Raw genomic sequence first — 20,207 nt, 5'->3', positions numbered from 1 at the left:
AATGTAATATCTTATAAAACCTAACAAGTCCACAGTCATCCATAAGGGCCTGTAATTAAGTAAGAGTTAATGTGATGTTATAGGCCGCAGTTGCTAATTAGGCTCACACAAAAACGAAGATATGCAATTTTGTCTCCGTTTTGGCTGTATTACAATTGTCTTATTGTACTACGCTATATTGGCCCAGTGCACCACATGTTATTTAGGAGTATTTCCTCTGGAGATCAAGTCTAGTGGGAACCCTACTGAACAAATTGCTTTTATTTGTAGCAGTAACAGCAGTGGACATTTTAATTTAAACTACCCAGGCTTGGATTATAGCATATCCCAGTGTCGCTGAACGAATGTTTTGAATAGGCCCATACAAGAGCAGCTGGCCAGTTCATATGTAACACTCGAAGTCAATGAACAAGAGAACAACGAATACAAATGCATACAATAGAATAAATAAATAAATATATAAATACAAATAAATAAGACATAAGACTATTTTTTCCACGATAAATTAGAAAAAAAAATGCATGCTGAAAGCCTAACCATTAAAGTGTTCTCTTCATTGTAGGCCTAAACTAGATTTGGAAATGGAAAGTTGAATTTCTGTGGACATCTCCCAAAGAATGATTAATAAAAGCTGTGGAAACTGTGTATCAGGAGGAATTCACAAACCATATCTGCTACAAATGAGTCAACTTCGGAGCTTGCATGATTCTCTCCTGAGAACTGCAGCCCTCTGAGAAATATGACCCGTTTAGATCATTGACTCCCTGATTTGGGTTTGGTGTGTGTGAGGCGCTGCACATGGAGCTGTACTGCACGTCAAACTGCGGGCCGGTCGGGAAGTGACTCTGCGGAGGATCACAATCTGGAGTCGGGTATTTGGAGTATTCTGGTGAGTGCGGGTAGACTGACTGTGATTGGTGTTGTTGCTGGGACTTCGGCGGAGGAGAGGCCGGCTGGTAATCTCCGCCCAGATGGACATAACCCAGGCTGGAGAGAGTGGGGCTGCCCGGGGCGGAGGAGGAGGAGGAGGAGGTGAAGCCCTGCACTTTCTCGTCCTTCTTCTGCTTCATCCTCCTGTTCTGAAACCATATCTTGATCTGCCTTTCGTGCAGGTTGAGCAGACTCGCCATTTCCACCCGCCTCGGTCTGCACAGGTAGCGGCTGAAGTGGAACTCCTTCTCCAGCTCCACCAGTTGCGCGCTCGTGTACGCGGTGCGCGTCCTCTTGGAGGCAGGGGTCGCGCTTGGACACTCCTCGTCCACGGAGCAGTCTGTCGGGACAAATAATTATATAAGTGCAAGGTTGAACAGGCTATAATCAGGGATATAGCAGTAAATAAAAACGATGGGCAAACTATGACCTCCAGTTGGTGATTATCGGCATCACACAATATAAACAAAAATCAATTATATTTTTCAAAGGAACAGAAGCATTCATTTAGGCGTTTTCTCTTTAATGGCACTATTTATGACGAGATTTATGTCGGCCTAGAAAGGTGGGTAAACTGGGTTAAGCTGGGTTGCCCTCCTCCCATACATCCCTATAATTAATAGCAGGCCATTTGAACTTGGGGACGACGAAATTATAAATAGCCATTTCCTCAATTATCTCTAAGATCTCATAATCACATTGTGTTATAAGGGGGGCTTAAATGAAAAGGCCTCATTTGTAAACAATTGCGGCTACTGTCCCAACTGCAGCCTATTCATGCTATACAGACCTGCGATTCTCTTGTCGTGTTTCTGATTTAAGTGTCTGGACTCTTTCATCCAAGGGAAAATCTTTTTGGTGACGGAAAACTTGGGGTTTTGCTGTTTTGGTCTCCGGGGAAGCTGTGATTTGTTGGCGAACGGCTGCAGCGTGCAGTCAAACATCTTTTGTTTGTTGCCCTCCACTTGAGCCAAAGGCTGGTGCGCCGCTGCTTGATGAGTGTATGCAAACCCACTGACATCTTCTTGATCCTCTTCAAACTCGCTTAAGAAGTCGCGGTGGATGTTGCCGTATGTGGTTTTCTGCATTTCCATTAAATGTGTACCGGGGCCCCTTTGACCTTCTGACAGAGCGCTGGCAGCCAAATGTCACATGGCAGGTTTCCAGAGAGCCGCGGGTTTCTGGCCTGAGAGGATGCAGAAAAAGGACAGAGACAGAATCAGGGAGGAGACTGCATGATCCATCTTATCAACTCAATAGTATGGTGACATGAATAGCAAGCCTCTCCTGCACAGAGGCAACGGGAAGCTAGTATTAAGACCTTGGTGGAAATGTAGACCCTCCACAAAATAACACAGTTTGAGGATGATAATGTTATTATTTTTTTCGTTAGGCCTATATGTTTTTAACCTTCGCAAATAGACCTACTGGCCTGCAATTGCGTGGTTAATTTTTCTCATTACAGTTTTCATATGTCTATTATTCTGTAATAAACATAATCTCATGGTATATAATTGAGTTATTTGGAAACGAAGTTATTTTAGGGGAGGTAGTCAGTCTTTTTGGTTGATTCAGAGAAGGGATAAGAGAACAATTGATACTGATAACAATAAACTAATTAGTCTGCCCAATAACATATACATTTACTACCTGGGTAAAATAAAACACTTTCTTTTATATTCTCTTCAATTTATGTTCATTTTTTCTTGTGTTTTTCCTTAGATTATTATACTGGTTGAAAAAAAAACAACAACAACACAATAGCTGTAATATATTACATATGTAATTGCACAGGCCCACCACTACCATTTTCAAGGGGGGGGGGGGGAATCAACAACTAAAACGTTATATCACATCCTACTAAAATACACAGCCATGAGAATAAAAAGTCCTTTGTAGGGTGCAGCTATATTGTAGGCTACCCCGAGCCAAAATAAAAGGCTGTGAAATGCCCTCCTTTTCAACCTATAGCCCAACCTAATTTTTATCCGAGGCTGATCCGAAATTAGCCTGAACAAAAATAGGTATATGTGAGCAGTAGTTTTGAGGAGCAGGAGAGAGAGAGAGGGAGAGAGAGAGAGAATAAGTCTGGAGGCATGCAGCTTTATGAACTCTGGTTGAACCGTGGTCGGAGTCAGGCTCGTAAATCATAAAGACACATAGCCCAGTCCGCAGCACAACACTCGGCTGCCTTACCTTCAAAACCTACATTCATTTCGCACAAAAAAAAAAAATCCTCTCTGAAACAAATAACGATTACTCTCACCTGTGGAAAATATCCGAGATTATAGTATAATCCCTCGCAGAGTCTCGTGCATAAAATGATGTGATGGTGAGGCTTTGCATGCCAGTGGTGGAAGCAGAGTGGACAGTGTTTCTGCAGCTCACACCGCCCTGCACAGCATTTCTCCACACAATGTCAGTGTGTGTGTGTGTGTCCCTGTGTGTGTGTGTGTGTGTGTGTGTGTGTGTGTGTGTGTGTGTGTGTGTGGGGAGAAAAAAAAAGCCCTTTCTGCTGATCATGCATGCTCGATCTCATTTCACATATGATAATAGCCTTGCGATAAATGTTTAAGACAGGCTTTTTTTTTTTTTTTTTTTTTTTTTTTTTTTTTACACCTTGCTATTCTGGCAAACCGTCTACCTTTACATCTTGTGCGGGGATTAGGGCAGAAATGTCAGAGTGAAAATGATGCTAATCCAAAACATGGAGGCCAGCCATATTTTGGCACTGAAGCCCCAATTTGTCTCAGGGGGATTTAGATAAGGAAAATGGGCTGTTAAGAAGTTCTTATAGCCTACTGCCCCCCCCCCCCCCCACCCCCACCCTCCCTACCCCCTCTTCTGTGTGTCCTACATAACACGGCTTGAAATGACTTGACCTAACATCTCACTGCTAGTTTTTAGCCATTTTCTTTTTTTTTTTTTAACCATGTGGAAGTAAATCAAGATGCATTCTCTGCCCGGAAAAATCGCCATCGTTTGAGAATTTACAATCCCGCTCCTAAAACATAAGCAGCTACATCTCCATTTTGTTTAAACAGTCCTGGGAACTTGTCCAGCCTATAATAATAAATTCCAACATGGCTGAACTCCAACGTAGGCCTGATGCCAGAGATGCCATAAATAGCTCAGGCAAAGGCTGTCAGTATTTAGTCTAGGTTTTACTGAATGAGCAACGCTTAATTTTGTGATGCCATCTCATTCACATACCAAGTGCATTACTTTTTGTTTATGTAGCCTAATGAGACTTATGCCAAAGTATCTGCGTCATTTTTCATCGTGTCTAATTTAAATGAGTGATCAAATAGCCTATAGATTGAAGCCACTTTGGGTTTAGGGGAGACAACGGCCAGCATTCATTAAAGCTCGCGGTCTGTGTGTCCAGAAGTTTATAATGAGGCCTATACGGTTTGGAAACATGGTGACGATCAGACTGCTGCAGTGGATCGATAGGAGTCTGGCGGTGCTTTGATCTCTCATGTTCATCTTTACTTAATCACGTTGATTGGTTCGTAAAGGTAATATTTAACTAAATTAGCACAAAGTGACGTAACTGAGTATCTTTGATCATTGAGCCATGCTGCCGAAAGAAATTTGAATAAGAAAAAATAGTGATATGGGCCCATTCCAAAGTAAATCTCGCCTGTCAGATTTTTGTGGTGGACAGCCTATACATTAAGTCCAAAAATAAAAGTTATTGATAAGCTTGGTACTATTAGCCTTATGATATGAAACCTTATTTTAGAGCTGCAGCCTGTTTTATAATTAACTTTATGCAGCGCGTTGTGCAGTAGGCTATAGAGAATGGGGAAAGCTTGTGTTTACTGTTTACTATTCCAATTAGTTTAATGGCATAAACCAAAAGGTTGAGATAAACTGTAACCTACAGTTTACCGTCATAGAAGTCTACTGGCACCTTATATTACTCAAGACCTGTGTGTGTGTGTGTGTGTGTGTGTGTGTGTGTGTGTGTGTGTGTGTCTGTCTGTCCCTATGAGGAGCGCCATAAATCTCACTGATAGCACATATGCCTCTATACAGGGATAAAAAAAAAAGATACAAAGTGCCATATAAATACAAAGAAATTCAGCACTAACACTGTCTCAAACTACCACATTAAATCAAACCCGCGCTCCGATATGTGAACCAGAGCGGAGGAGGCTTGGGGAAAATGCAGATGAATTGACATGATAGTCAATGTATTGAATGAAGACACTCACTGGCACCCAAATGCACGTCTGATCCCTCGAGCTTATACAGTGAATGGCGTAGTTGTCATTCAGTTACCTTTTCCCTGTATGACAACATTCCTCTGTGGCCACATCGAGCTGCACTTATACATCCCATCATCATCATCATCATCATCATCATCATCATCACCACAGCCATACAAGATCCAGACTCTTCAGGCTGTCTGTCTTATCTGTGATGGATGCCCCGTCAGTCTGAGGGATGCTGGAGGCCTGACAAATGTGCAGCACTGCAAACCTCTCTCACAATTAGCTGAAGGAACCACGTGTCCGCGTGAGAGGATTTATTGCTCTCAACTACTTCAAAGAAAGTTGAATAAACATTAACAACAACTTTCCCTTTTCAAACCCCTCCCCAAAAAGCACACATCAGATCTTATTAATTTTTTATTTATTTATTTTTTTTTTTTTGGGGGGGGGGGATGTCTCCAATTAGATCAAGATCTAAAGTCTTAAAGAAAATATCCAAGTATAGATCCGCTCTGTTACTGTTAAAAGAGATATTTGACTGAAATAGACAGCCAAGAAAACCTCTAAATAGAAAGAAAACATCTAAATTCTCTCACCAGTTTAGGCCTACAGCGCTTGTCACTTAGTTTATTCCCTCAACCTGCCACGGCTATTCCCTTAAATCCCACCAATTTAAAGTCACACAAAGTCTTTACCCATATCCAGCCCGTTACCCTCAAGGTTGTGCAGTAAATATATTTAGAAAACTTACTTTTTTCGATCTCATTTTCTTTTTATAGCTGTTTCGGTTCCCCCCGTCCTCACGGCGAGTCTTGTTCAGAGGCTGTAAGTCTCACATTTCCCTGCTTACTAACTCCTCCTCGACTATCTACATGGCAACAGGCAGTGTACTGAAGAAAAGACGTGATAAATGATTTCCTGAACAATGCCCGCATTGAAGGCCTCTCCCGAAACTTTCGCACATGTCATATTCTCAGACAACGTGAAGGCATCACATGTAGCCTAGTCTGTGTAGGCCTACAACATCCAAACTCCATGCAGGACTGCTCCCTTTTTAAATTAAAAATCATTAAGTGAAAATAGAGAATATCAATATAGCAGAGTCCCTGCATCGACAAATATTTGCCACCATAACTTCCAAACCGGCTTGTATGGACAGAATTTATGTGGACAAATGGAGCGATGACTGATGACTGACAAGATATTATTGTTTTTTTTGGTGAAAGTGATGAATTATTAGACGTAGAGGTCACCAAACTGTGTTGCACAGACGCACACAGGCAGCACTGGTGTTTTTTTTTTTTATATGGCTTCAAAATAAATCTCTCAACACTTGATCTTTGTTTTCCTCATAAAAACGATCAAATTTGGACTCACTGTTATGGCAAGTGCCCAAGCTTTGTTTTTTGTTTTTTGTTAGTGTGTGTGTGTGTGTGTGTATGCGTGCGTGTGTGTATGTGTGTGCGTGCGTGTGATCGTTCATCCCATGAGGTCTTGTCCATCTTCACGCGTTCAAAGCTTCTCCCCGAGGTGAAGTGTCATCAACTACATACTCCCCAAGGTGCGAATTTGTGACTGCTTGTATATTTACACAAATTCGGATCTACAGGGTATATATAGATGACAGGTAGGAAACCTCTAACGACGTGAAAGCCTTGCAGACGGCAGAAGGTGAAGAACCCCCTTGAAATTTAACTATTTAAGGCATCCTCTGCATTCTGTCCATAGCATTTAAAATAGTAGGCCAAATACTTTAATTTACGGAGAGAGAGCTTTTATTATACTTTTTTTATCCGACTTTGTTCAACATCATCTTCCCTTCCTCTTTTTGAAGGACCTGTGTCTTGATTCAAATTGAAATAAGCTGTTGCCCCTGTGTCACTGGACATTTCTACATTTTGCCGTTAGGACAAAATAATCCTGTAGCCTAATAGGCTACATTTTAGATGGATGCTACAAATATCACAGCAAAAATAAGACTATACGAATATTAGCCTATAGTGATACCATGGGTCAAAAAAAGAAAATACCATAAAGTACGATAAGGTCAATACTGAGTACCACACACACACTATGAGTCCCTATAGAAGTATTATAGTGATTTTTCGTTATTGTGTGTATACAGATGCAGCCTGAGCACACAATCTCTGAGTTTGCCCACTTGTGAACGAGCATTGTACTTGGCATCATGGTCTTGACGAACAACTCCACAGACATTTTAATATTTGTTGACGCTGTGACCTGAGTTTCACCCCCCTCCAGGCCCCACATTAACAATTTCTGCGTGACTTGTATTGGAATTAAGCACAGGCTACTTTTTAAATGAATAGGCAATTTGAGGCCGTATTGCCTATTGCTTTCTTTGCCAGATTAAAGGGGATGCAGAGCAATGAAAAGGTTTCACTTTCAAGAAAAGTGTCGGGGATTAATACTGTATGCTCACCACTTAAACTTGGTAGCCTAACAAAAAAAGGATAACGATAAACATGCTGCAGTAGACATGGCTTTTCTATGTTCTGCTCTAACCTACATGCCCTCAATGATAAGAGCCGGGGTTGAGAAACCATCCATCATCAGCCAAACCGGTCTAAGGTGCCCTCTGGTGGCGGTGCGGCTGCGTTACATCATCACAGACTGAACACAGCCTGCCAAAGGTTGAGGATGACACGATAAACTAACAGGAATAAATGCTTGGCTCGTCCTCAGAAAACGTTCAAGGTGACATTTGTTTCATGTATTTTATCAACATTAAAATAATCGCCCTGCATTAAATGTCAATTAATAGGACTAAGCATAGAGAGGCCCAAATTAATTAGGTCTGCATGGATGTGGTGGAGGGTAAACTAAACTCATTTTACCCACCTTTTTATTTATAAGATAGAGTTTACTCTTTTACATCCCCTTTTAAGGGCTGATATAAATCTTTATTATATAAATGCATTGCGTAGAAACTGAAGTTACACGAGGATAGGGCATTTTAAGGAAAAAACAACACAAATTAATGCTTTTCTGAAAATAAAGCCTAATTTATTTTTCTTTATAATGGTGGTTGTGATGCCTTATGGTGATCATTAACTTTCCCCACCTTTTTATTTACATCTGCATCACTATCTATAAATATTTTCAGACAATAAAACGAGGCGTCAGAGACCTTTAGAAATTAGACAAATCTATTAAAATGATACATTGTGTTCGCCGTGCTTTACCACGACAACAGTCCCTATTAGAATTTGAAATCGAAATATATAGGTCTGCTCTCCTATGCGCAAAGCAGAGCCTGTTTTTGTTGCACAGACCTGAGTCCTGTGAGTCTTGATGGTGACAGTGCAAAGTCTGCCAGCAGAGCCAAGCCTGCGCTTTCTGATGCATCTGCGGCGGTAGTCTATCGTCTACTGACCCAGCGATGATCCCGTCGCTATGAATTATGCATGAGATCCGGGTACAGATTACCCCTATCAATATGCAATACTCATTACGCTGGTTAAATTGCCACTTAATAGTTATGAATATGTGGAAAATGTCTGGGACCCATATAGCCCAGCATTGGTTTTACTTTTACCTGAAATGAGTTTGAAAAGACTTTGAAAATATTGCAGAAGTCTCTTTGCAGGTTAAGAGCCACAGCCTTTAGTTTTTAAACTGCATTGATAATATAATTATTTTTTTATTAGTTGCCGATAGACTACACACTATAGCCTATAGCCTGTGATTTATTTATCTGAATCAATTGAAGCCTGTGTCCAGCCCAAAGTTGTCCGAGACTTCACCTTTGCCCGCTCAGTGACTTGATAGATCGGGATAAATCACTTCGGGACCTTGCTCAAGTTCGTTTCATGGCAGCTCCATAAAAGCTCTTATTAGTCTTAAGGTCGAGTGTTGAACATTTTCTACTCAATATCACGTTCTGTTTCGGAAATAGAGCGCCTTGAATTTCTCATTTTAATACGAGAAACTTAAACCACGAGGTAATCAATATTTCCTAAGGATGAGCAGCAACTGTAAAGCAAATTTCAAACAGAACTTGTTTTAACACTTTCTTAAATAAAATCATAAAAGTGTCAAATAATTAGTATTCTTCTGCAGATCCAACTTGGTGAGAAATCTCCCTTTGTCTTCGCATTGTAGGCTGAGTGCCAACTAAACAGCAGTTGGCGTGAAGAGCGGCAGTAATAAAAACTTAATGTTTAGACATTTTAGAATAATATTTTAGAAACTGCACGTGGGATATTTTTGTGGGAACAGTTATTCCACATTTCCAACAGGCAGGTGGATATGAGTGGACACCACTTCCCCAGTCCAGCCTTTCCAGTCCCATCCATGCAGTTAAGCCGTCACTTTCATTCAAGGTTGTGAATTATATAGTACATTGTCTACTCCCCAAAACCATAAAACCAACTTTATGGACCTCACGTGACTTTTCACAGTCTGTAAGTAATATAGGCCTATACAATCTTTGGTAAGGGGGATTTTTACCAACTTCGTGCCTTGCCTATACCTGTAAGCCAAAGCCACTCTTTTGGATTTTATCACCAGACTATTTCTAACAAGCAAACACGCATCTCGCAGCTTAGAGGTCAGAGGAGGTAAGTTTAAATGTCAAATCTTTCTTATGTTTTCTCTCTCACTCTCTCTGTTAAACGGGAGCAAAAATTAGCAGATGGGATGAAATAATTTGGCCTATCTTTATGTTGTGCGTCTGACACTTTTACAATTCTTCAGGTTAATCATTAACAAATGTGTGTTACATGCGGGTCAAGCGACCTGAAGTTATTCCGAGGCTTTCCTCTTGCCAATTGGATGTTGCTGCTAGAGCAGAAATATGACTGAGGACTTTTGTTTTTATTTATGCTAATTGATAATAGAGTCTTGAGACACATTCAAAGCAATTGAGAGAAACTTTATTTCAAGCGCTATGAGTTCACTTACAAATACAAAAAGCTTATTGGCGAAAAAAGCTTACATCACTGCCTATCCACAGAATAACCCTTTGCACTAAAAATTTATCACATTGACAGGTTGAATACATTTGCATTGCTCATAATTAGTCTAAACAATAAATGCACAAAATATTCTATAGCTACACATTGGCTTGTTTATGAAAGTTATGGTCTGGCCACAAGATAACCATCAAAATAGCATTAAAACTTACACTAAAGCGCTTTGAATGGCCCCATCATACATTAGGTTTACATTCAATGAAGAGCAGCATATGGTTTGGAAACTTTTAAACTGTACACTGAATTTACTCCTGTTAGACCGTCAAGAAGTTACACAATAAAGAGCTCAAGTGAAACATGGCGACCTTCAAGAGAGCAAAGAGCATGGACAATTAATACCCCCAATAATATTTACATCTCTTATTATTTTCCAAATAATGACATCTAAGCTATCATAGTACAACAACAGTAAACTAAAAATGGCATTTTAAGACCACAGAATACTTTTTCTTGTCTATCACAATAGCATGCTGGAAGGTGCTGCGCTTTCAATAGCTTTACAGTACTCATGGATTTCTTTTCTTTTCTTTCTTTTTTTTTTTTTTTTTTTATTCCCCCAAGTTATTCAAAACTCAGTTGTGGAAGGCGCTCCCTCCTGTCACAAGACTCATGCTTTTCAGTTTATTGTCCTTCTTCCACTTCATCCTGCGGTTCTGAAACCAGATTTTGATCTGTCTTTCCGAGAGACACAGGGTGTGGGCTATCTCTATCCTCCGCCGTCTGGTTAGGTACCTATTGAAGTGAAACTCTTTCTCCAGCTCTAGCGTCTGGTAGCGGGTGTACGCAGTTCGGGCCCTTTTCCCATCAGGTCCAGTCATATCTACAATTTCATAGAAAATCCACAGAATTAGCAACTGCACCGAACAACAACAGGGGAAATGGACTGCTAGACTTTTGGCTGCACCGTGGTGATGATGTGTGTTATCATGGGCAGAGGGGTCACACAACATGCAATGTGCTAATGTAGGGAGACATGCATCCAACACAACACACACAACACTCAGACTCCATGATTATTGCCTTTCTTATCTCCAGCCCCAGCCGACAGCCAGCCTACCAATTTCCAACATTTGAGTATTCAGAATCCCGTCAACACATTTCACAAATCATCCTGCGTGATCTTTCAGGCTATGTGCTCTGTCCAATTTAGCGGCAATTAACCTGGACCCCATCGAAATCAAACTATCTCCTAAAGACTTTACAAATATTGCCTTTCTTCTCATCCACACCGACATAAGCTCACTCATGCAACACTTGACAGATTTATGACACTTCACCAATCCACAGCGTGACATCCTTCAAAATAAAATAGTATTATATGTATATATACCATGGCTTATGTGCAGTTTCCGCATCCAGGGGAATATTTGTGGCGTTTGGCAATCATTTGCTGTGGGAGTTGAGGAGGTGGCGTTGGGTTCCTGGTGCTGCTGCGCCCGGGGAGCCGTGCTGGAGCCGCCGCTGCTGTGTGCGCCTTCCTCGGTCTCGGAGGCGACGCTGGTGTCCTCTATCTCCGTGAAATGAGCGCTGTTGCTTTTGTTGAGATTGTTGCCGGTCGAGGTCGTGCTCCGGTCAGACGGAGGAGAGGGGCTTTTTAGTTCCAGGGGCTCCCGGCTGGCCGTGGCGCACGACGGCGGCACCGGATCTGGAGACGAGAGCGAGCAGTTGGGTGTCTGTCTGTACCGGGCGTCCGGCGCGAAACCCCGGGCATCATCTCCCACGGCCCCGAAGTGGCTGCCGGTGTTGGTGCGGTTCACGGTTAGGTCCATGCCATTGTAGTTGTAGCCGAAAGACCCGGAGTGCATGGTGCCAGGGTCTCTGAACGAACCGCTCACAGCGCCGTTAGTCCCATAATTTAGTAACTGATAGTCGGAGCCATTTGGATAGCGCCCTGAGAACGAGTTTACAAAGTAAGAGCTCATTTGCTTGGATTTTTAAAGCCTCGATTTGTAGATCTTTGTCGCTATAATCCTGTGTGCTTGCACGATTTATGGATGCAATCATGAATTATAAGCAATGAAGCCCTACTGTACTTTGCCAGGTATGCGGCCAAATATGGGAGAGCGTTCGGGAATCACGTGCCTTTGTTGACCAGTCGTAAATCCTCACTGATGACTTCAAGAGGTAATTCATGCTCCATGGTTACAAATGATGACGAAATAATGGTCGTTAGGCTCCAGTCAATGGTGCCTCCCCACTGCGCCCCGTGAGCCATGCAGGTAGAGAGCGCCATCTTCTGGACAATCAGGGGAACGCCCCGCCAGGATCTGCCGTCAGGCCTTTTGGCCATTCATCATTTATGTAACATACTGATAATGTAGGCCACAAAAGGCTCAGGTAACACATAATAGAGACTTACCAGCTACACTGTTGGCAGTTTAATGTGCAGTGCAACAAATCGGAATTATTTTATTCCTGAGACTAGATTTATATGAATTGAACAGCTTGCCGTAACGTTAGTTTTAGAAGCAATAGGTATAATAATAGGCCTAATAATAACAGGCCTAATGATAACAGGCCTAATAATAATAGGCCTAATAATGATTATAATAATAGTAATAATAAAAGGCCTAATAATAATAATAATATAGAACGCCGTTTTTTCGTCATAAGCACCAATGACACCACAAGATTTTCCGGTGTATATACATCAAAAAGCCTTTATTTCTATGTACAATTTCCTAAACAAAATATTGCACACAATATCCAGATGTGCATTGAACACAGGTGAACAACAATAAATAACATGTAACATTATCTGTACAAAACCTTGAACTGTTTATGGCACAGCTGTAAACAACAAGCCTAAAGACTATAGAACAACTAGCCTACACCACACGATGTACAGTAGGACAAAGCCTCTTTTAATGTCATGGGGGGAAAAAAAAAACTTAGTAGGCCTACGATGATGAGGTAACAACATGGTCAAAAACTAAACACTAAAAATTATTTACATTTGGCAGATTTGCATAGTCCCCTAAATAAACACACGAGCACAAGGACAAACAGAGGAGGACCTGATTTAAACCTAATACACACATTACCGTGCAGATATTCAAATAAAGTCTATCACTCTACATGTCTCTAACATGTGATATGCAGCACTTTATCTACAAAGAAATCATACATCATCTTCACATTTCTGAACTTGTGGGCTGTGATGTTTGGGAGTGTGCGCACACAAGCATAATATAGGCCAGTGTCCATTTTAGCTCTTTTTCTCCGTCTCCTCTTCCTCCTCGGCTGTTTTTGCGGGATTGAGGAGTTTGTTCTCCTTTTTCCATTTCATCCTGCGGTTCTGAAACCAGATTTTGATCTGTCTCTCCGTGAGGCACAGGGCGTGGGAGATCTCTATCCGGCGCCTCCTGGTCAGGTACCGGTTAAAGTGAAACTCCTTCTCCAGCTCCAGGGTCTGGTAGCGGGTGTAGGTCTGTCGGCCCCTGCGTCCACTGCTCCCAAAAGGACCTGCATGGGAAAAGTCCAATATTTATTAGGTCAAGCGAAAATCTAAACTTGGTCTGAAAGAAAAACAGGCTTTCTGGAATTGCACTGAAATCAGTATGGGCGTATTTGAAATTCAATAAAGTGGTAATTTAGACCTAATAGTCTGACGTGCTGTAGCCTATTTTAACTCAAAAATCACTATAATATTCATATAATAATCCTTTAGGGACTTTTATTGTGTCTCTGGTATTCAATAATGAGTTTATAATGACCTTACCGTACATAATGGTATTTTTTTGTCTCCTATGATATAATTATAATTTTCCAATAATATTACTGTATTGACGTAGGTTATTGTGTGTCTGTTGTACGTAACAGTGAGTTTATTGTGACCTTTTTGTACGTAATTTTTTATTTTAATCTTCTATGATGTCATTATAATATTCATATACGGATGTATAGCGTGTCTATGGTAGGCTATACACAATAGTGAGTTTGTAATGGCCTTATCGTACGTCATGTTTTTTTAATATCATATGGTATTACTATAGGATTTGCTGTGGTAAATATTTTGAGCTTTAATAGCTGCATGATATTTTAAAGTGTTGCTGTGATTTTTTTAACCTATTCTGAAGATGCCATATGACTTTGGCTAGAGCTTGGGCGATGTAGGCCCTGGGTGTGTGTGTGTGTGTGTGTGTGTGTGTGTGTGTGTGTGTGTGTGTGTGTGTGTGTGTGTGTGTGTGTGTGTGTGTGTGCGTGTGTGTGTGTGTGTGTGTCTATGCGATGATGATGATGTAGCCTAAGTCCTGAGGCGCATGAAGACGCTATTCGTGCTGTATGAGATGGCCTCATCAGTACAGCCATCAATAATCTTAAACACTAAAAACGGTTGCTGTCGGCTCTATAATCAACTAATTTGTTAGATGTCATTTCTATTGTTACATGATATTTCTATTGTGATGCTAAACAAAGTCGCTCAAATATCAATATAAGTCGCAAGCTTTTCACAAGTCCATGCAACTGTCTGCATGGCTCGGGATGCTCACTCCATCACAGAGCAGGATACTGTACTCGTGCGCTCTTTACCTCAACACAACATGACTCAATACAATAGGAGCGCGTGCACTTTCCCACTCACCGGCGGAGCAGGCGTTCATCCTCTGCATCCACGGGTAGATCAGAGACGAGGACTTGTCGTCAATGCTGCTGCTCATGTTGACAGTCTGCTCCGGACACTCCGACTTGCGCTGCTGATGGTCCTGAGTGACAAACAGCGGCTGGTCCTCCCGGCTGGAGAAAGCGCACGAGCCCTCACTGTCCTTGTAGAAAGTCCCGACCGGGTTGTAGTCGCAGGGCGCTCCGCCGCTGGCCCGGCCGTAGAGAGCGGCGGCCGCAGCGCCCGTCTGCTGGTAATACGACGCAGGGTAAACCTTCTCCTGCATGTTGGCTGCTCCATAAGTGGCCGCGTTGGAATAGTGTCTTAACGGATCGGTGTATCCCGAGGAATATAACGGTATCTGACCCAGGAGAGAGTCCTGTCCTCCCGGTAGAGACACGGGAAAAGTTGAGTTAACAAAATAGGAACTCATTGGGTGGACAACGGGGTGTATATACTCCGGAGGAATATGATTTGTTGTCTTTTATAGTCCAAGTGGTTTTGCCATTACTTTATCGGAGATTTGGTTTTTGCTGAAAGGGGGGGTTGTGAGGTGCCACTGAATACAGAGGGGAACTGTACCATCTGATCAACCTCTGGCCAATCACTGGCGTCTGCGGTTGCACTATTGCACCCATGGGGGGCTCTTGTTGCGCGCAGGGGTCCCCGGTGAATCGAAATGAAGCGCTCGAGCTTGTCGGTCTTGCACACACACACGCACGCACACAATGAGATGCTCGGACTCATGCAAAATATAAACATATATAAATAAAAAAAACATTCCTTAGGACAACTCCATATGAAATCGCACATCATTTCGTTTAGTGCAAATTTTGCACAATCCAATAAAACACAAGCAGGGGTCTCTTCCCCGTAACAAGCAAGCACGCGCACATAAAGTCTCTCTCTCTCTCTCTCTCTCTCTCTCTCTCTCTTTCTCTGTCTCTCTCTCTCTCTGTCTCTCTTTCTCTCTCTCTTTATCTCTCTCTATCTCTCTCACACACACGCAAGCACACACATAGGAAGTTCTTTTTATAAGCAATATAAAAAAAACATCGCAAAACACTGCGCAGTTACCTTTTACGCGCAAATTAGGCATTGGCGAACATCTCCCTTCTCTCTCTCTCTCTCTCTCTCTCTCTCTCTCTCTCTCTCTCTTTCTCTCTCTCTCTCTCCCTCTCTCTCTGTAACCATTAGGCTACTTCCAATTTTGGGGCATTTAAATAGCCTACTGTATCCGTGCTTAGACCTGTTGACGCGGAAAACATTCTCATTTTTATAATCAAGAAGTAGGCCAGCTGTCAGAAATGATTCCATAAGCATTACTCCAAAGCGATGCTAAAATATTGATATTTCCTTCATTAACGTGTGTGCTCATGCTGCTTTCTGTTTCCCTGTAACAACTGTAGTGTGTCTGTGAAGACGTGAAGAGAGCAAGAGGGAGGACACGCGCTTCCAGACACTTCAACCTCATTTACCAACCGCGAAGAAAAGGACAGATTTCATATTTTCAGAATATCAGAAACTCTGTAAGTAAATCACAGTATTTGTTTGGACAATCAATGTCTTCATTTGGGGATAATTAAATAGATCAATAATGTATCGATTATTAGTATTATTATTATTACATTTGGTGTAATTGAAGTAGTATTCATTATTATTGTTAATAATTGGAAGAATGTAGGCGTCAGTGCTCTGTAGTTAGGCCCTTACTTTAGGTTAATTGATGATAAGATGTAACAGGCTTTTTCATGCAAACATTACTGTGTCTTTGTTAAATAAATTGTTCTTATTTATATTTCTGGTAAGCCTATAATTCAATATTTCCACTGTTCTGCCTATTTAATTCTATTAATTAGCCTCTGCCTTGAGAAAATAGAATTTCATCCCACCCAAGTTAAATACAGTCTACCTCATAATAAAAAAATAATGGAATAATTAAGATACTGCATTGAGATACTATAAATGGTCTTAAAATTGTTACAATGTTATGAATAGTTAAATGCAGAAAATACAAACGTCATTTATTAAGCGGCTTTCTTAGTCTGTATAAAATTGAACGATCCTTTTTTCCTCTTTGCTTTTGCTTAAATTCCAGAGCGCTCCTGATATAAAACTTTTCGATTTTGGATCTGGAAATGGCATCCACCTCGAAAACATTTGGATAATTAAAAATGTAAATCTTTGGCATGAATAGGTAACTAGTGCAGCCTGCCCTAAACCAGGCCGCAACCCCTGCAGCCTGATCACAGCTTACACTTGGCAAGTGCAAATCAAATAGGCCCACTTGCCACTTTAGTTTGGACGGAAGGTTCAACAGTAACACAATTCCATGTTTTTATGCCAAATATTATGATAACACTGCCTGTGTGAGCATGAAACAGGCCAGAAAAAAACTTTACCTCACATTTCGTTGAAATGGGGTGAAAATGATGTATCACTCGGACATAGACCTCGCAGAAAAGCAATACCCTGTTTATTGCGGTGTTTATTTCCTGTGTATTTCGCAAAATCACAAAGAGTCCGCACTCAAAGAGCAAACATCATATTTTTCCAGGATTAGACAGCGCCATGCAATATCAACCCGATGGCCTTGAATTCCTAAAAATCTTTTTCCAGTAGGCCCAAAGGTGGATGGCTGCATTATATCTCAGGTGATTTTTAAGTTAAACCATGCCTCAGTAGTAGCATAGGCCCACATGATTACCACCACCACCACCACCACCATCATCATCATCATCACTATCATCATCATCATCAAAGTCAAGCCTGCCTGGCCTGTAGCCTAAACCAGTCCTGATTATACTGATGGGAAACAAAACATTCAGTTAGTCCTCTAGGCCCTAAACCTGGGAACATGCCTCTTTCTTGCTTTTAAACCCAAAATATAGGCGCAGATATTTTGGTGTATGGGCGCTGTTTACGATGCTGCAGCATCTTGCGGGTTAAGCAGACAGATCAGCAACTGGTTGTGAATAGCTCAAATAGCGCAGGAAAAACCATACTGATGCTTTGGATTTCTAATTGCCATTTCTTGAAGAACTTGTGCTTCTCATTTCCCACATAGGCTAGATAAACATTACAGAGACAGACAGTTTAGCAACAACAAGGCTGCAGCACCACACTTGTGCTGTGTTAATCGCTGGCAGCTATTAGAAACATGGTGCCCTTACCTTTGTTGATAATCCATCATTTCCAGTGTGGGTGCCACTCTTGGGTAGGTCCTCTCGCTTCCTCCCAGTCCTTTGCCAAATTTCCCTCCTTGTTAGATATTTTAAGCACACTAAGTGATTTCAGGAAAGTAATCCCACCATCCTGGAGTGTACTGATTCCCCATTTTCACGAACATAGCTGGAACTGTAGCCACATTAACATGGCGTACGGTGAGAGATTGCGCAGTGGCTCCATCGCCCAGTTTGGAAAATTACGCACGTAACCTGGCCAGTTTTTCATGGCACTCTTCAACACGCGTATTGCATATACAAAGAGCTAAGAAAACGTTGTGTTACTAGTGTTAAGTGAATGAGCGGTGGAAAACAGCAGCTGCAATATAACCTCATGGGAAATAAGTTCCCATTCCTGGTGTCCACATGACCAAGCCCGACCAATCCTGGAGCCTGGCAAGTCGTAAACTTCCATGGCAAAGTTGTAAATTTTCATAAACAGCAGCCGTTTTTGTGCTTTAGACATGCTTTTCCCATCGCCATCTTTATTTTTTAAAGGGCTGATATGTTTGAATTTGATACTGGAAGAAAGGAAAGACTGAACAAGGTATGAAAAGATGGAGAAAAGGAAGAATATCATTTGAGGTTGTCGTTGTATTGGATGTGCACTTGGTTCTGCTGAAGCTTTTGGTTTGTATAGATTAGACACAAAAGGTCTAAACACCTTTTGATATTTCTTTAACCATAATTACATTGTGGTCTTAGCCCGTTGTTTAAACATGATTGGGGTGCCGAGGTAAATGAAATCTGCATTAGAAAATAAAGAAAAGTTGATTTTGAGGTTGGTTATCCTAAGCCTGCTGTGCTGTTTTCGAGTGTAACCTCTCTCTCCCTCCCTCTCTCTCTTCTTTAAATTCTACGCACCAAAAATAATCATTGAATGTTAAAACCTAAAAACTGTTTGACTAGACTCGTTTCCTTAAATAGGCTCTATCATTAGGTGTTGAGTTTCAGGCTAATACACCGCTGCATCGAAGACTATTGGCCTCTCAAAATGGACGATTTCTTTCAATCAATGCAGATCAAGTTGGTATTGACCATATTGGCCCAGTATATTGATGAAAGGTGGAAATTGTGTTAGGCTGATTGCAGTACTTAGGGGATTAGCCAATTTAAGGTTACACAGACTTAAAGTCACAAATTCTTTGCCAACTTTTCTATCAAGATTATCAGGCCAAAGTTAAAGACCCTTGTTTTACAGCCAGGACTACAGTCATTTGGGCCGTTTAGACAATTTAAAAGCTTTGAAAATAGTCTCTTTTCCATTTTGGCTTGTTTAAAATCAATCTGTTGTTTTTCAGCTGGCCTGCATGGGACGCGTTGCTTTTCATTTCCACCACCAGCAAGGATTTCCGACATTTATAGACGCAATAAAACCATAAATTCCTTAAATACAGCTCATTCCCCCGCCTTGAGTTTTGGCCTATCTTGGGTTCACCATGGGAGAAGGTTTTAGCTCCAACAAAGAGAATGTTTTCCTTAAAATGTAGATCAAGTTGATTTTGTAATTAATAGAGAAACGACGTAACCTATTAAACAATTATGAACCAAAGTTTTGAAAAATAATTCCAAAGCCTAAAATAAAAACCTTAGGACCTCCTTTAATTATCTTAGAATATGAGTTTGAAATTATTCCTAAACATATAGTCTATAACATCTCATAAAATAATAATTAGCCTTATTATAGTTAGTTATTATAGTTATTATAAGTCTTTCATTAGGGCTCCTCAGCACGGCCTGTTTCTGTGGTTCTGGAGGCCTGAAAGGCCAGACAGTGTTTTTTTTTTTCAGCACATGGAAGAATAAGGTGATTTTAGGGCTGTGCAATTTTCATCTGTCCTGCCTTTGATTTTGGAACATTTCAAACCTATTTATAGCGTGTGGACAGTGCGCCTGCAGACTCAGGCCTTCAGTGCGTAATCAATTCAATCAACATTTTTTCAATTCCAATCATTCGATCGATTCAGTTTTCATAGGCTTTGGGTGTGTGATTAGGCAAATTTCCTTTCCTCGATATTCTGAGATTTTGTATTCTTACAAAATGAAAGTTATTGGATCCTCGATACTGTCATTATGGAGCCATGCGTTGTTTCGATATTTTGCATGACGTGATTTTCGAACAAAATAGTAGGCTAATTTATGTCTGTATACGTTTTAAATTATTGTCCAAATATTTTGTGATCTCCTTTGAAAAAATCGATCTTCAATAAATGTGTAAATTCCTCTTATA

General features: G+C 41.1%; 3 protein-coding genes across 3 annotated transcripts; all 3 read right to left on the bottom strand.

The window, feature by feature from the left end:
* Positions 1-674: 674 nt before the first annotated feature.
* LOC139911026 (homeobox protein Hox-B3a-like) lies at positions 675-2,018 on the bottom strand. The gene is made up of 2 exons (XM_071898500.2): positions 1,721-2,018; positions 675-1,270 (listed from the first exon to the last, which is right to left on the bottom strand). The coding sequence occupies exons 1-2, from the start codon at positions 2,016-2,018 to the stop codon at positions 675-677; spliced, it is 894 nt and encodes a 297-aa protein (XP_071754601.2).
* An 8,704-nt stretch (positions 2,019-10,722) lies between these two features.
* On the bottom strand, positions 10,723-12,072 carry hoxb5b (homeobox B5b). The gene is made up of 2 exons (XM_071898506.1): positions 11,481-12,072; positions 10,723-10,970 (listed from the first exon to the last, which is right to left on the bottom strand). Exons 1-2 carry the CDS (start codon positions 12,070-12,072, stop codon positions 10,723-10,725), a joined length of 840 nt encoding a protein of 279 aa, XP_071754607.1.
* A 1,286-nt stretch (positions 12,073-13,358) lies between these two features.
* hoxb6b (homeobox B6b) lies at positions 13,359-15,186 on the bottom strand. Its single transcript, XM_071898508.1, has 2 exons — positions 14,736-15,186; positions 13,359-13,615 (listed from the first exon to the last, which is right to left on the bottom strand). The coding sequence occupies exons 1-2, from the start codon at positions 15,184-15,186 to the stop codon at positions 13,359-13,361; spliced, it is 708 nt and encodes a 235-aa protein (XP_071754609.1).
* Between the last annotated feature and the right edge of the window lie 5,021 nt (positions 15,187-20,207).

The sequence above is a fragment of the Centroberyx gerrardi genome, chromosome 20, assembly GCF_048128805.1.
Source record: "Centroberyx gerrardi isolate f3 chromosome 20, fCenGer3.hap1.cur.20231027, whole genome shotgun sequence".
Taxonomy (NCBI): Eukaryota; Metazoa; Chordata; class Actinopteri; order Beryciformes; family Berycidae; genus Centroberyx; species Centroberyx gerrardi.
This window is presented reverse-complemented; position numbering and strand designations above follow the sequence as displayed.

What these genes read in the sequence shown, in the direction of transcription:
- LOC139911026 (XM_071898500.2), bottom strand. Translation starts at nt 2,018, where the DNA reads ATGCAGAAAACCACATACGGCAACATCCACCGCGACTTCTTAAGCGAG. An exon ending in ACACGACAAGAGAATCGCAG is followed by an intron (nt 1,271 to 1,720) that starts GTCTGTATAGCA and finishes TTGTCCCGACAG; the next exon opens with ACTGCTCCGTGGACGAGGAG.
- hoxb5b (XM_071898506.1), bottom strand. Translation starts at nt 12,072, where the DNA reads ATGAGCTCTTACTTTGTAAACTCGTTCTCAGGGCGCTATCCAAATGGC. An exon ending in GAAACTGCACATAAGCCATG is followed by an intron (nt 10,971 to 11,480) that starts GTATATATACAT and finishes ATGAAATTGTAG; the next exon opens with ATATGACTGGACCTGATGGG.
- hoxb6b (XM_071898508.1), bottom strand. Translation starts at nt 15,186, where the DNA reads ATGAGTTCCTATTTTGTTAACTCAACTTTTCCCGTGTCTCTACCGGGA. An exon ending in GATGAACGCCTGCTCCGCCG is followed by an intron (nt 13,616 to 14,735) that starts GTGAGTGGGAAA and finishes TTTCCCATGCAG; the next exon opens with GTCCTTTTGGGAGCAGTGGA.